This window comes from Larimichthys crocea, chromosome XV (assembly GCF_000972845.2).
Source record: "Larimichthys crocea isolate SSNF chromosome XV, L_crocea_2.0, whole genome shotgun sequence".
Taxonomy (NCBI): Eukaryota; Metazoa; Chordata; class Actinopteri; family Sciaenidae; genus Larimichthys; species Larimichthys crocea.
The window spans coordinates 18,701,204-18,717,870 of NC_040025.1; the positions used below are offsets into that span (position 1 = coordinate 18,701,204).

General features: G+C 40.2%; 1 protein-coding gene and 1 long non-coding RNA gene across 3 annotated transcripts in view; both read right to left on the minus strand.

Moving 5' to 3' along the window:
• Window positions 1-4,265: 4,265 nt before the first annotated feature.
• On the minus strand, window positions 4,266-11,353 carry LOC113747738 (uncharacterized). The gene is made up of 2 exons (XR_003463845.1): window positions 11,248-11,353; window positions 4,266-10,087 (listed from the first exon to the last, which is right to left on the minus strand). It is a non-coding gene; the product is annotated as an uncharacterized LOC113747738 (long non-coding RNA).
• A 690-nt stretch (window positions 11,354-12,043) lies between these two features.
• pex14 (peroxisomal biogenesis factor 14) overlaps window positions 12,044-16,667 on the minus strand; it is a 45,410-nt gene continuing 40,786 nt past the window's right edge. Inside the window, exons 9-10 of one of the 2 annotated variants that reach the window (XM_019254445.2) lie at window positions 14,214-14,584; window positions 12,044-12,790 (exon numbers count right to left, since the gene is read on the minus strand). In XM_019254445.2, the coding sequence (XP_019109990.1) occupies window positions 12,771-12,790; window positions 14,214-14,584 (391 nt within the window). In that variant the 3' untranslated portion in view covers window positions 12,044-12,770. Of the gene's footprint in view, window positions 14,585-16,667 lie in introns of both variants that reach the window. The other variant, XM_010731454.3, reaches the window with a different exon arrangement.

The following is a 16,667-nucleotide window of genomic DNA, read 5'->3' on the forward strand; positions in this document are numbered from 1 at the left end:
AAGCAGAGCAACATTTTAGACTTTGTAAAATATATTGCACTTTTGGACTAAAAGCCATCTCCCGTTAGCGTTCAATTTGGCTAGATTCATGAGACATTTTATATGAAAAGTAGACAATGAAGCAATTTTTTAAAAAAAAGGTCTCTACTTGAATTTGTTGCCCTCAGCACTACTATTCGTTCTTGTCGTATTGCTTATTTCCACTTGGATACAGTGCTGTTCATCTTCATTGTGCTATATTTATGTTTTTCTTCTGTTTCTGCATGTCTTATGCAAAGATTGAGCTTTTCACTCAGTGAAATAAAAACGTACTGAACGACTTTAGGCCTGTTTTCAGTGTCGATGTCTTTTTGAATGTTAGAGAGAGTTTCACAAATCTTTCAACAGATACTTTCTACCTTTTGACAGAACACCTCCAAGTCGTATACATACATTATATGTGTGCCGGGTATGCATGACACGCAGTCAGATGATGTGCCAAGAACAGGTTGAGTGAGAGTGTGAGCAGTGTTGGAGAGGCAGCAGTCGGGGCTGGGAACACACACACACACGACAGGTGTGCACTGCATATGTGGTCACATGATGCCTATAAGGCAGATTAGGGCCCAAACAGATGAAGCGCTGCTTAATGGCAGCTTTTATTAAGTTCACAAAGCGTGGAGGAGGAGGAGGGGGTGAACAGAGGAAAAGCAGGTGGCTGGGCCTGTGCACTCTTAGATGAAGACAGATATTGTACAGTGGAGTCTGAAGAGGGTAGCCGCTGTGGAAGGATTTATGAAGATTTGCCCGCCCTGGACTCACCGCCTGCCTGTTCCCCCGAATCCTGCAGTAATAGCCAAAGAGGGAGAGCTGGAAAAGCTCAGGGAGAAAAATGTGCTAGACAGTGTGATCACATAAGATGAGATGAAACTATAATAATACCTGTGTGCACGGCTCTGTCACTGCTACAACAAAGAGTAAAAGGATGCACAGAAATAAAGACAAATTGAATACCCTTCACACACAACCAATAATGAAATGCGGAAACATATTAAGTATAGATGAAAGTATAAAAGGGTAGATTGCATTTAAAGATAATGAGCAAAGAAGCAACAGAAATGAGAGCAAGAAATCTGACATACGTTATTTTTTAAAATAGCAGCACACTGACAAATGAGAGATGAATAAGGACAACTCTAAAATAAAAACATCAACATATACACAATGCTGGGTTTAAAGAAAGTGTTGAGACATGACCATGTGCACCACTGCAACAGACGAACGAAGATAACTGACAAAGTGCAGGTTTGGCTATGCACAATATTCCTTTTTAGGAGCTACAGGCATTACATGAAGCCAGCAGAAAAATATAATAATGTGTAATTATGTCTGTTGCCATTATAATTATACTGTGAACATATCATGAGGGTGTGATATTTGCAGAAAAGTGAACAAAGCTGCTCCTGATCAGTCAGGGCACACACAGGTCTGAGGGTGTTTGGGCTGTATTTACTTTACAGTGTGACGGCTGCCAACGTGACAGAGCAACTACAGCACTCTTTGTTAGGGCCGGAGACAGAGATACTTCAGTCTGATGTGATGACTACAATACAGTTCAGCTCAGTCCACGTCTCTGCAGAAATCTGCCTCCAGGCACACACCTCTCACACAAACTCAATGTTCACTAGTTTCATAAACTCTCTGTCTCAATCTCCGTCCTGTTGATTCTTCCTGACGTGATTTCAGCTTCTTTTGTTGTTGATTTTTTTTTTGGACGATAAATTGTTCCTAAAGCAGAAACTATTTCATTAATAACTGCCACAGTTTTTTTTAGATCTGACTATAAAATATAAATTTAATGAAAATAAGCACGCTTCAAATACTTAAAAGTAGTAATGAACATATTTATATTAACAATATATCTCTATAACTACTCGTTCATTCCTACCACTCTCCTAGTGTGACTAAAAAAAGTTCAAACAAAGGCTCATTCTTGAGTAATAAAAACATCTTGAAGCTTCTTTCACAATTATACACCCTCCCTAAATCTTACACAGTGGACCTTTAAAGTGGAAAAAAATAAAATAAATAAACATTCATAAGCATTCACGATCTTTGGTGCTGCTTGAAGCTGGTTTTCATTTCTTCAAAATATAAAATGGGCTAGGTTCTGCTCAAGGTTTTTCCTTGCCAACATCGCTGTCGCCAAGTGCTTGCTCATGGTGGGAATTGTTGGGTTTCTGTAAATATTATAAGAGTACGGTCTATTATGGAAAGTGTCTGTAGATAACTTTTGGTTTGATTTAGTGCTAATAAAACTCAAGTGAATTAAATTGAATTTTTAAAAAATGTTTCTGTGGTTGTCTATATATATTCGAAGTGTCATTGTTTTAATAATAATAATCAGCATTATACAATTAATACAAAATCATATATTTGTTAACATATGCCATCTGTAGCACTGTGCTTTATCTTTGTAAAGTCAAGTCAGTAAAACAGGTGCCTTTTTTAGTTTTCGACTTTATTTAGTTTAATATTTAAATAACAGAAAAATAGAGCTAGTAGAAGAGAAGCTAATGTCAAATCAGGGTCACCATAATTGACAGACTTTAAAGACCGTTCATGTCAACATTGAAGTTGTAATTGACGACTCGGATTTTCTGAAAACTGATACATCTTCACAACAAATATAGATCAAGTTTAAGGTGTTTTATTGTAAATTCACAGTGTTTTAAATCTTCACACAACCAACTCTGCAGACATACATCTGTCTCGATGTGTGCGATGATGTGAAAATATTACAGATGTGTTTGAGGTAATGAGTTCATTTTTTAATGTCTCGCTCAGTACTGATTGGTCACAATTCTTTAAAAAAAATGTGAAAGAACAAATAAATACCAGACACATCAGAGACATGAGATATACAGTTAGTACAGTTTTTTCAAATCTAAATATCGATATCTGTATCAGCCTTAAAATAAATCCCGACAACAACTCTGTCCTTGTTGGTCATGAGAACTGTGAGACTTAAGTAAATCTTCAGAGATATTACTGGCTCCACCAGTTGATGTTAAACTCATCCAGTGAGATTACTTCTGACCCAAATGTGGCAAGAAAAGTTTTTATAACTAAGCGCTGAAGCTTGAACGGCTCGACACCGCAGAAAATGAGGCTCTGGCCACAAGCAGAAAAGCCCGTTACACTAAATGAAAGACCAGACGCCTCTCATATCATATCTTTATCATCACACAGTCCAACCACAGGTACAGAGTATATTATGTATCACAAGTTTATGACACGGCTGCATTGCTCATTTTACTGCTTCATTGGCCCGTTTATAGTTCACGTTTTTGGACGAGATGTTTCCCTTCCCGTCTCTTTCAGCACTCTGCCCCAGTTGCCCCTCTCTTTAAATCCCCTGCCCTTTGCAATAGATGTTCATTTATCTATTTTTGCATGTGTATGGGCTTATTTTGGAAAGACCTCAGTCACACGGCAGAAAAGGGGGCTGTGTGAAAAAAGCTGCTTTGCCATTGGTAGCAGCTGTTGCTGCTGAGACACCTCAGAGGAAATGGAGAATTGGACACACACTCATCCAATTTACCATTAACAAGACCTTATTGGATGCAGGGCCATAGGAACATGCAGCTTTGCCTTATGTGGCTCTGTTTAGATATGCTGCTGTTTTGTACGTGTGTGTGACTGGGGTCTGGGATGGTGTTGGCATCTTTGTTCGGGGGATCAAAGTGTGACTCATGTAGTGATCTTAAGTTAGACGTTCAGCTTCAGGCAAGGTGTCTAGGTTACAGGACCAAAAAAAACAAAATTACAAGAAGGATTTTTTAAGCAAAGACAGAAAATTTCGTCATTTAAGAGGAAGGGGAAGAGAAAAGTTTAAGCACATGACGGTAACTGAAATAAGAATTTCCATGTCTATGGAAGAATCGCTATTAAAACCATTCGTAGGAAAGTCTGAGTTGTAACATGAGATAGTTTCAAACATCAAACACCGAAGCTGGTCTACAAAGATCTGCAAAAAACGAGAGATTTCCATCCGTTTTATATTTTCCACATTTAAATCCAACCACACTAAGAGAAGTTGGTTGTTGTTAAGCTTTTCAACATAGCAACCTCTGGTCAGACGAGTATTGACTTCATCCTCCTCCAGATATACAAATATATAATTATCTTTTAAAGATCCTATCCTGCATGAAGCACAGACCTGTTTCTGTATATGCTCAGCAGGTTTTGAATAATATATTCCTCTCTTGTGCAACACCTGTGTGTTTCGTTTCTGGCCGCGTAGCTTTTTTTTTTTTTTTCCTCATTCTCCTTTTTCCATAAACACACCTCACATTCTTTAGAGGGTGGTGTATCTAGAAATCTGTCTTTCAACACATTTTTTTTTTCCTCTTACGACATAAAGATAACAAAGCATTCTTCTCACAGTTTTGCGGGAACAGTCAGTTAGTAAAAACAAACAACTGTGGTGTGGTTATTAACTTCAAAAACCTGAAAAACTGGATTAAACTCTGGCCAGTTCACACAGAAGAGAGGTGGGGCAAACCCGCCCGGAAACTGCTGATCAGATTGTCATGGTAATGACCCACATAATAATACGTCTCAGATAAAGTGCCGTGTTTTTTTTTGTGCTTTTTTTGTTATTGTTTTTATCTCTGCAATGACGTCATCAGGGTTTGTCAGAAGGCAGGAATTCAGCGTCAGTCTATGAGAGATGTAAAAGGGTTACAGCTTTTCTTGAGAGACACTTCACAGCACTTTAGATTATGAGTTTGACCTTTAGATGAAGTTTCCTGAAAATTAAAATTCATTATTTCAACACACTTGACTAGAAGTCCTTTAGATGAGACAATACATCAGCACTTAACACCTGGCGCATTTTAAATGTTGATGGATGTTTGAATTCTGAATGAAAAGTTCATGAAATGAAAAGTTAAACGTGGTTAACTGTGCTGAGAGGGAGGAAACATAGCTCCTGTATTTCTGCGAGCTCTGTTTGAAGTGAACACATTTTCAGAAAGGGGGGAGGCGGGGGTGTAATGTTACGCGGGAGATGTTATTTGGTAAACACTCAGTTGTCATCTTACAAACACAAACAGAATCCAGTGGAAAGATTAGTGTTGTTGAGGCCCTTGTGAAAAATGAGCCGCCTGTCAACCCTGTTACATAAATGTTTACTAAGAAATACCAAACATTGTGTTCTATTTGTTTTACTTTGCCTCAAGTTTGCCCATTGCCATAGATTTGTCATGCCCAGAGTTAAACACGACTTTGCCAACAGAACAAACAACTAGTAGCAGACAGCAAGCAGAAACAAGTGCATAAAACGGTTGATCCAGGCTGGCCCATCGCCACATGGCCATTACCCTTCAAGTAGTTTGCTTCAGAATTGGACCAGAGGTCTCCGGAGTTGAGTGGGAGTGTTTCATCACTTTATAAGTCTTATCCAAAAGCAGAGAGCTTGGAGCAAAAAAAAAAAAAAATCAAATGGGGCCCATCGCTCTCTCGGAAGCCAGAGTAATTCTCATTCCACTTCAATTGCCACAGTGCAGCACCGCTAACTGGCAAAGTGAGGCCTGCTGCTGCTTTCTTGGCAAACGGAGAATTCTTAAGTGCTAAGCTGTAAATTTGCTTAATTTGACGTGAGTCCGAGGGGAATGGGATCGTTTTCTTTCAGGGAAAAAGCCTGGCATATTGGCTGACAATAAGCCGGAATGATCCAACATGGTGTTTCTGCTCTGCGATGATGGCTGGAACACACAACGGACAGCGTTTGACAGAGCTATAAAACCGTTTGACTCTGGCACCCGGCACTGTATGACTCACTCTTATGTTAATGCTGTGAAAGCCTTTCAACTGTAATTTCTGTGGAAGAAAATGATGATTTTCTCTTGAAGCGGGTTAAAGTGGTTTGTCTGTTCGCATAAAAAAGGAAGTTGCTGCTTAACTCACACACACTATTGTTAATAAACCGCCTTAATCAATTCATCATATTCTAAGCCATTATGCACATGCATACTGGGTCTGATTTGCATGAAGAAACTGCCAAATTCTAACTTTCGAGTGGGAGCAGTCACAGGTCAAGTGAAAAAAGAAAAAAAAAAAGTAGTTTTGGTTACAAACGTGAAAGCAACTGAAGTAAAGAAATGATTTGAGTTGAAAAGAAAGTGCAATGTCAGATTTGCAGATTTGTTTCGTTGTTGAATAATACATGATTAAACTTATGCTTTAAATCTACTGCAACTTTAATTCACTTCCGAAACGATATCCTCCGTATCTATATAATAAATGAATGGACAGACTACTGATGCAACATAATAATTGTTATATACTTTGCTCCATTATATCAATGCACTGGCCATTTGCTGGATCGTTTTTTCATTAAAATTTCACGATTTCAACCTGAATGTGCTGCACATAAACATCACAATGCTGAACGGGCATTTCACAGACACTAATTTAGCTTCAGAAACTAACTATTCAGGTGGTGAATCATTACCAAAACACACGATAATCTAGCTGTGGTTAATTAATAATACCCTACACTGGCACAGGCTTCCTACTGATTATCTTAAGGTGACGTTGCAAGTCACTTAAGTAGAAAAACATTTCTGGTGACATTCTTTGGGGATTTACGCTGATGAAAATATAGCAAAAAGCATTAATGTCACCGCTCCCATGTGGTCAAGAGTGGCTGGGTGGGAACGAGGGTAAACTTGAAATAGTGTGGGCTAAACAGAAATGTGACAACTGTGGCATTTGAAAGACAGCATGTGGTGGAGTCTTAAGAAACTGTTTTGTAGGTTACAGCAGGTTAAAGTTTTGGGAGTTTAGTGTCATCTCTGGATGATTATGTTGCACAACTGTTGGACAACTGTTGCAATACATTTAAAATTAAAGCGTTACAATCAGCTTTATTTCTGTTGAATGACTCCTGAATATCACCAACAACCCCTCCTCCCTCCTCCCACCCCCCACAACCCTGAACATCACGAGAGCCTTTAAAAAGACCGGTTTCAGTATCACAGCTGTGACCTTCATAAAACAGAGCTGGGCAACAGGTGGGCATCATGTGTGTGCTAATCTTCCACATTATGGTTGTTGATAACAGACACTGCACAGCCCTGCTCAGTTAAAACTCAGTAATTTAATATGGAATACATCAGCAATGTGATATTTGTAGCATGGAAGAAGCAAAGGTTGGGAAGATTCTGCTGATGCTAATAATAGAAAATGTCCATCATTCACTATGGGTTTCTGTTACCAAAAGAATTCTGAGTACCGCAGACCCTCCAAAACAAGACATTGGGTGTCCACTGAGGGATTTTGGGATTATTTTTTTTCACTCGGTCTCCTCCTCACTAAGGGCATGAAAATGTGGATTGTATTTCGCTGCGACAATCCATGCCAATTTTGGAGGACAAGGTCGGTGAATGTATGGCCTTCCCCTTTTTCACAGACCATCCTACTTTACCCATTAATTCTCACACGTGGTTTATGGTGGGTGAAAGTTTGGGCCTCTGGGCAGCTAAAAGAAGAAGTGGCTACAATTAGAAAGCTGTACAAGCCTGGTGAATCTTAAGCTCATTGTGTAAAAGTTCTGAAAATGGTCACCATAGACCTACAAAGCTGATTAAAAATGCATTTACTCTGCGTACAATCAGAGGGAAACAAAGTTTTGACTGGCAGCTGTTCAAGGAACATTGTGAAATTACTCTCTGGAGGAAGTGGTAAGACTGATTATTATTTAAACATTCTCTGCTTGGTCTGGTATGTATCTGACTTCAAAACTTCAGTATGTGTTTCCAGAGTTACAACTTGACTCCTAACATGACTATAAGACTCTTTATAATTAAAAAACCTTTTTCTTTTTTGATGCATTGACTTATGGATGTAAGTACATGTACATGTTTAAGTGTTTATTTATACATTGCTTTTATTAGTACTACTGTGAGATTTTATCTCGTCTGTCACCTATGAGCTCACCTAAATTCCAAAAATCTTTGAGGTTATGATTACGTGATGTAGTCTAGCCACTCCCAGGATGAATTTTACTAACTGACTATCTAGTTCCATCTTCAGGTCAAAATTTTCCTTTATGACCAAGTTTCAGACAAACTAACATTCCCACAGCTATACTTAGTGTTTAGTGCTAATTAGCCCATGCCAGCATGCTAATAGGCTTAACTATGGTAAAGCATCATGATGATGATCATCATAATGTTAGCATCGAGAAGTCCAATCTGAATAGCGAAAGGCATTGTGAACACAAATAGCCATGAAGAAGACATTGCTTGGACCCTCTACCGCCCTTTATTTTCTTCTCCCTCTCTTGCCTGCTTCAGGTGTTCCACAGTCAGACCCTGTGATTAGTCTAATTTGCACAAACGCAGGCGAGTGCCGCACCTGTTGCCCCTGCGCCGCCTGCAGCCGCGGTCCCTCAGCAGGCTGACAGGCCTTCCCTTGGATAATCCAATCTCCTCGCATCAGCGTAGCTGCTCTCCACCAGCGCAGGACAAGGGCATTTGTTTTTTCTACCTCTTGTCTACCTTCGTGTTCTCATGGCCACCATGCTCCTGATGGCTCATTATTGGAGTGTTCATAAATACTGCCAGAACCCGCCTCCCCTGTTTGTTTTTTTTTTTTACAGCCTACTGCTGCTTTTCCTCACCGCTCCCTCACCAGTGCTTTCCTTTACCTGCCAATAAGGTGAGTAAAGCTTTCCTTTAGGTTCAAAAGAGGCCCAACACGACAGCCTTCTAGTATCCACACACTCCATTTGGATTTGAAACAGCGCCAGGAGAAAATCAAGTGACACAGGCCACACAGAGTGGGAGGGTGGGAGGGAGGGAATGTGATCCTACTTGATTGTTGAGAGTTTATATAGCGAGTGATGACAAAGTGCTTTATGACTTTGCAGTGTTCGCTGGGCCCTGCGATTGAAGCCTTATACAGGCAAAGCCCCCTGGTGACCTTGGCTTGTCAAATGTTCTCATTTTCACCAGGAAGGAGCCAGTGTTCAGCGGCTGCTCAGAGCTGGTAAGCTGCTTTTAGAGAGACAGCCGCAGAGAGCCTTTGGAGGTGACCCATGCTTCCTTGCTTTCACTACTGAAAACACTACTGAAGAAAAGCATCAATCCGGGAAAGGTTTGGGCCTGCTCACCCAATGAATTATTAGCCTACGTAGAATATAAAACCATGAATATTTTCCACAAGACTAAGAGTCTACAGTCTGAGTCTGCTTTGAGCTTTACGCTTACATGCTCGCAACGCTTGCATGATGGTGTGCATCAAATTTCACACCAATCCATCTAATAGTTGTCAAGACACGTTGACAAACCTCATGGTAAAATGTGGTAAAAAAGGAGAAGTCAGGGAATCACCAAAGACCCAAGGATACATCATCTAGGAACAATGAATGTCAGTACAAAATGTGTCCAATCCATTCATTAGATGTTGAGATATCTCATTGGTAGATGAAAGCTTTGACTTGATGATGCTGCCAAAAAATGCTGGAGATTGTCTTTAGGATCCATCCTCTGGGCACCCTGAATGTCTGTACAACATTTAAAGGCAATCTATGCAATCATAGATACATTTGTCTGGACCAAAGTAATCGACCAACTGAGGCACCAATGATGCCGTTCCTATAGCTATGCTGCTAACGTGTCTAAAAACAGTACAGACCCAAAAAATATGTAAAATACAGGAGAAACTAAATTGTAGGACTTAAGATTTGAACATCTTGAAAGTAGATTATAGATTTTAACTGCAGATGGTGATAACATCAGTCCAAATGAGGATTCCCGAGGAGTAAAAGGATATTTCCAGAGGGGCAAAGCAACCGGTGGAGTTCCACAGACCTTGTTACACATCAAGTATTACATCAGATTGGTCCCAGCTGTATGCCACATGCATCTTATCTCACAGGGAAGAGGAAGGAGACGCATTTAAGCCTCAGTCCGCGACCTTTCCTATGCAAATGTTTTACAGGACACTTCCCCTTGGAGAGATACGTCTAGAAGCCACGTTGGATGGATCCTGATGCTTCAAGAACTGGACCTATGCTGCTAGAATTGGAACTATCCTGAATCAGTGTGAAGAAAAAACAAAAGCTGGACTGTGATCAAGGCTCAAGGAGGAGTTTTAAATGACTAGAGATGATGTGTGTTTTGCACAGACAAAGTCATGCTAGTCCTCTGACTGGCTGCAATGGGCTAACAACCCTTGCATTGATCCAAGGAGACACTCAGCCCTCTAACCTGCTGAGTGCTCAGTTCCAGTGAACAATGGAGTTCAGAGCGTGTCGATACACTACCCTATTGAGTGCTCTCCGTTTAGCAGCAAGATTGATGAGGTTAAGGCTCCCAACTGGGGAGCCAAATGGTGTCAAAACCAAGGTGTTGCTTTGGACAAACAATCCTTCACTGCACTACCACACGGAAAGGCACTGGTTACTGTCTAACACACCGGCTTTAACTAGGAAGTGTATTTCTATTGCCACTGCAAGGTTTCTGCGTATGCAGACTGGTGAATGTTGTGAAGACTTTAACAATGTAGATGATAATATCAGAGTAGGATAGATGGTTATTTCTGGACAGGAATGCACAGCAAATCCCCAAAGACACTAAATGATGTACAAGTGGATTTATTACAGTAGGACCCTATAAATCTAAGGTTGGCCTGAACTCCAGGGAGAGGTTAATGGATTACAAAGGGATGTGGTATCGAACCTCAGAGAAGTTTATACACCTCATCAATATGTGAAACACTATTGATCATTTAGACCTTGATAAATTAAATTCATACACCTGATAATGCATGGCAATAATCAAAATGCCCCGATGAGGAAAAATAGCTTTTTTCAGTCAAGCTTATTTTGAGACTGAGGATCTATTGTGGGACCTTGTATTGACAAGAGGGTAGAAAATTGCATATTAAGAAAACAAATTTTAGCACTGTGCGATTTGAACCACATGGAGTTATTAGCAACCACACCTGCAATGTGTGGATACAAGCAACAGCATGCTTAAATTCAAATTACAATACATGACTGAAGCTGAGATTTTGAGGATTACAATTTCATAAACTTGGCTACATATTTTGCCAAATACAGACATGTGCCAGGACGCTTTATAACAGGGCTAACTGTGACAGTTTTAATTGTTTCCTGGTTTGAGCATTACAGCGTCAGAGGAAAAAGATACACTGGATGACATCAGATCACCGTGAACAATCACAGCTTACCTTTTGTCTCTGCAACTACCATCTCTCGCTTTCCTGTCTCTCTGCCTGACACACTCTGCCTCAGAGGTTTCTGTAATGTTGGATTAAACAAAAATATTTATTTTAAAATGAAAGCATTAAAAAATGAGAAGAAAAAGTATAAATCAATGCTTTCAATACAGAATAGGAAACCCTCTTTACGAAGGCAGCACTCCTACGACAGAAACCAGTAGTCTGATGGAACACCCACGGAAATAAACAAAACTTCGCACATACAATGCACAACTATGTCACTTACTCATTTCCAGAGAGAAAGCTGAAAAAAAGGCTGAAAGTCCCTGCTCTGTCATGCTTTCTGAAAAATCAGTAAAGTATGATTCATGATTCTACACACAGTATACACACAAGTACTGTAGTATTCTCATCTGTATCTGGTCTTACAGATACACTACAGCTGGTTAAGAGATGTGACACAAAAAAAAACAGAAAGCTCAGGAACCACAAAGATTAATCAGAAACTTGGCCTCAGAATTGTTTTAGACTTCACAGGCATTTGGATCTGGATCATTCGATACTCATGTTGGAGTTGGACTTTTTTCAAACGGTGAAAATTTACAGTACTGATGTTACTGGTTGTATAAGGCTCAAATGACAAAAAGTTGCCTCACAGAACGGAAAGTCTCCCATGGCTCATAGACTCAATATTTAGCCAAACAGAAATGAATGCTGTAAAATGTTTTCTTGATATGAATGTTACAGAAACCCCCCCTTACACCTGAATCCAGACACACCACCACATTGACACAAAACAAAAAGATTTGTGCACTTTTCTTTCCTTTAATGTTAACTGGATGGATTGAAACACAAATTAAGTACATTTTTACTCAATTGTGATTTTAAACCAGCACCCTGTTCTTTGCTGCAAGTCAAGTATTTGAGTATTTTTTTATTTTGAGTATGTTTGACAATACATAAATGAAAGAAAAAAAGACAAACAAAAATCTATTTTCCAGATGTTACAGTGACAGGAACAGAATTCAAGAAATGTAAAATATAAACATGGAAATCCCAGTGATACTATGTTTGTCCTTTAATAGTAGCATACAGTAGTATTTTGTGTCCAGTTGGTTTAAAATGAATATATCAGATATTTCAGACAAACCAAATTTATTACACCTATGTACACTTTGGATGAAATTCAGATAGTAATCAGCAGGTTACAGAGCAGACCAATCACTGAAACCACAGTGTTGAAGAAGCATTACTTACACCTCTTGATTCTGCACTTCGTCAAACAACCTTATCCATCCATACAAATTAATTTCAAAGAAATCAAAAATATATATTTTACAGCAAACTGCAATGTCATTGCCTCATTATTAGACACTTTTAACATAAAGTCAATCAACACAAGTAAACATAATCTGCAGATGAGAACTGGTGTCACACAGAAATGTGCAGTGCCCGTCTACCTTTTCTGTGTTCCTAAGAGGCCATGTGATGGAGGTGGAAATGGCACGAGAGCTGATATCCCTTCTTCTCACTCATGGAGTCTTCTTGTTAGCTGGAGACGGAGTGAGTAATTCAATAAGTCAAGTATTCATTTATTACTTTCCTTTTCAATCATGGGGCATTTTTTTTAAACTTCCCCCATCCACCTCCACACTGAGAAGAAGAAAAAAAAAAGTGATACAAGTTCTGCAACTTCCATCTGTGGCAGCCCTCGTTGTCTTACTGCAGCTTAATTACAAAATATTGGCGCCGTTTTCTGTAAAGATTACTCACTGTAGGAGGCCCTACATAATTTGGACCGCAGGGTTTGTCACGGAAAATAATACAATGCAACTGGGCTTTCTGTATTAGATTTCCGCTTTTAGCCTCCTTGACATTTCAAGCTGCATGAACTAATACATCTGTTATTTGTTGATCATTTGATTATTAACATACTTCACAAACCAAATCAGCTGCCCTGCTGGAGACACAGATACAGCTCAGCAGACAGCCTGGGTTTTTTCTCGCCTGCCACGCACAAACACGCTCCCGCAAAGATGCACAATTCAGCCCTCAGTGAAAAAGGAAAAAAAACATTCATCTTCCCCTCCTTTGAGTGTATGAGCACTCTGACACCGGCATGGAACAAAGCCCGTCATCACATTCTAATCTCGAATTTCAGGGCTTTTATTTCACCCAAATGCCACCCTGCTGGCCTTGTGAATTATTGACAGACTGACACCAATGCGAAAGGACACATAAAAGAGGCTAAAAGCTCCGGCCCTGGAAGAGCTTGTCCTCTCCTATTGCCATCAACAGGGGAGACAAACTCTGCTAATGCTTCTCTGGAAGCTCACGGTAACTTTGAGACCGAAGTACCAACATATGACTCCTGACCTACAGCTGCACTATAGAGGAGAGAGAGAGTCTGTGCAACACTACCTCTTTGGTCTGTAAGAGCTTTAGTACAACTACAAGGGCACCACGGCAAAGCTGTGAATTATCTGATCAAATCATGAAAATTAAAAGCAGTAAGTCACGTACTCTTAGTACTGCATCAAGCATTTCGAAATAAGTTTGATTTGACTACCCGTCACTTCTCCTTACATAGAAACGTCACAATGTGGTACTTGGCTCGGCATACAATCATTTAGTTTGCATGATGAAAACTAAATTGAGGTAAGCTGCGCGTCAACTAGACACTGATATTTGTCAGTTTTTCACTTTCTCACACCCACACCTCCTCATTTTGCTCAAGATTAAGATGTTACAAGTGGAAACAGACAGTGAGGACGGATTTAAAACATAGAAAAACAAACAGGATGAGCGCGAGCAGAGAGGAGCAGAATGAAACAAAGCTGTCAGCAGAGATGAGAAGCTGTGTTTGGAGAGTATTTTTGTGCTTTCTACTGTTGTCTAATCCACCTCGCTCTCATTGCTGGCACCCTCGGGCCGCCTCAGTTTGTCCACCTGTTCGTTAATCTGTCCATCCCCACCTCTTCGATCCTCTGTCTGCATGCTTAGACCCTCCTCCTCCTCCTCCTCCTCAACGTGGCTGACATCATCCTCTTCCTCCTTTTTCTCCTCCTCCCCCTGAACCTCCATGCGGACTTGATCCTTCAGGTCCAGGGGCAGCGTTGTGCCGACATCGCCGTTGATACCATGAGCTCCATCAGGCCCTCCCAGTGCATCCTGGGGGCTGTGGTGTCCATCTTTAACGGGGGAGGAGTTTGCAGACTCGTTACTGACAGGAGAGATGTCGCTGCTGCTGTTGTTGATGGACGGCGAGCCGGGTGCTGAAGGCGGCTTCAGGGGAATCTGCCATGCGGGGATCTTAGGAATAGTCGGTGTGGAAGGGAATTGTTTTCTGTGGGGTAGGGGGGGGCAGAGAAGAGAGAGAGAGAAAATGAGGCCTGATCATACTCTCATCAAAACTCTCAGTGATCAAAATGTGTGAAAAGAGCTTTCCCACGATGTAATCATCCATAATTGACCATACTGCAACCACAAACCTGATATATAGCTTCCTTCTTCATGTTAAATGAGAACATATCCTCAACACTGTTTATTTTTTTATCATGCAGACAGCACACAATGCACCCTATGTAATTCTCATAATTACAGCAGAGAAAATGGCTTTCTCCCCGCAAACAGCCAGATGTTCACCACACCTGGTAAAGAAGCGCTAAGATTCTTTTAATTACATCCACTGCAGCTTTTAAGATCAAAAAGACAATGTTGAATTGTAATGGGATCAGCACTTCTTGGTGTTTAAAAAAAAAGAAAGAAAAAAGAAGAAAAGAAACCGGTTTGGAGATGATTTGGATCATTTGAACAAGACGGGGACACGTTTGGAGACAGATGGTGATACAGAGCTTGTATTTCGTGATTCAAGCCTTTGCCAGAAAACTCATTGCAAGAGTCAGGATGAAGTCAAGAAAGCAAATGACAAAGGGATTACTGCTGATTAGAATGTACGAGGGGAACAAAACATGCTCAACTAGAGAGTTCTGAGGCAATTTTCGCCCTCGCTCGGTTTTCTGATGTACACTCTTACTTCAGGTTTCATTATAGACACTGATACGTAATCATGCATGCTAATGGGCCTGACTGAGCTGAGCAGTGCCTGACTAGATTGAGCAACAAAGCCGGAAAAGAATGAGACGACGTTCAGCCCGGATGTTACAGGAGTATTAACATGTGGTAGATCCGATTTGAAACAAATAAAATGATTGACAAAAACATCTTTATTTGACCAGGACACAACTGGTTTTCTAGTTCATATAAATAATTTCTGTGGTTTTCTTTTTATAGCCATGTGTATTTTGCTCTCATAAAATGAGAAATGAGCCATTCTGCACATGTGGTTATCTGGCTTATCAATAAAATCATTAAAACACAGAAGACCAGCTGATGCCTGCAGTATGCTAATCGGCAGAGGCAAGTTGTGAAGTGAAATAAATGGCGCAATCAGTATTATAACCTCTAGTGCCTGTGAGATTAAACATATTTGAGATTAATGATTATGCTTTAAGTGTGCAAGTAATTTGGAAGAGAAATGTGACAATGGGTGCTCTTTTATTTATTCACACACAAACACAAACTTTGCTTGATGTCTGTTTTGTCATCACTTCTATCATCATCATCTGGAGATAACTTTTCCCAGAGCTTTCAACCACACCTCACGCTTCTCCTGAGCAGATGGGAGTGTACTCATTTATGTTCAGACCTGCAGATCTGAGATTTTTGACAACACGACCAAACTGCCATCATCGTGTTGCTGTGCTGCTCAGCCTGTTGAAGCTGAAGTATTTAAACTCACTTTGCCACAATAATACATGTTCATATATACAATTTTGAGCTCTGATGAACTTCTGTTGGTCACCATGCAGCTCTTAGTAACTGCATCACGCTCACCTGACAGAAAAAGAGCATACAGGTCTTTATTTTTCTTGCTTTCTGAATAATTTGAAGTGTTGATGCTATTTATTAGTTCTTTAATGCATAGAATCAACTCATGAAAGGTACTCTGTCATTTAGCAGCACTTTCCTTCTTTTAACGCACTCCCTCTCTGTTGCTGTTCGTGTTTATGTGCGTGCAACCCCAATCATATTTCTATATTGAAAGCAGGTGGGAAGGGGATTGTTGCTGGTGGTCTACAGGTCTGAGTGACTCCCCTGTGTTGTTTTCACTTTATGAACTTGATTTACACATTTCATTTTGTATTTTTAACATTGGCCTGACACTCCGGGCCAATAAGCTGGCCAGGCCACTAGGAATTTTCACAGAGCTACCAACAGCCAGTGTGGGATTTCAAGTTACAGCAACCGAAAACGGTTTCATTACAAACAGAAGGTCAAGTAGGGTTTTACCTTAAGTGCAATGTTTAGAGCACAAACATCCCCCTTCTCCCAAACAAATGAATTTCACCAAAATAGTTAGAGCTTAA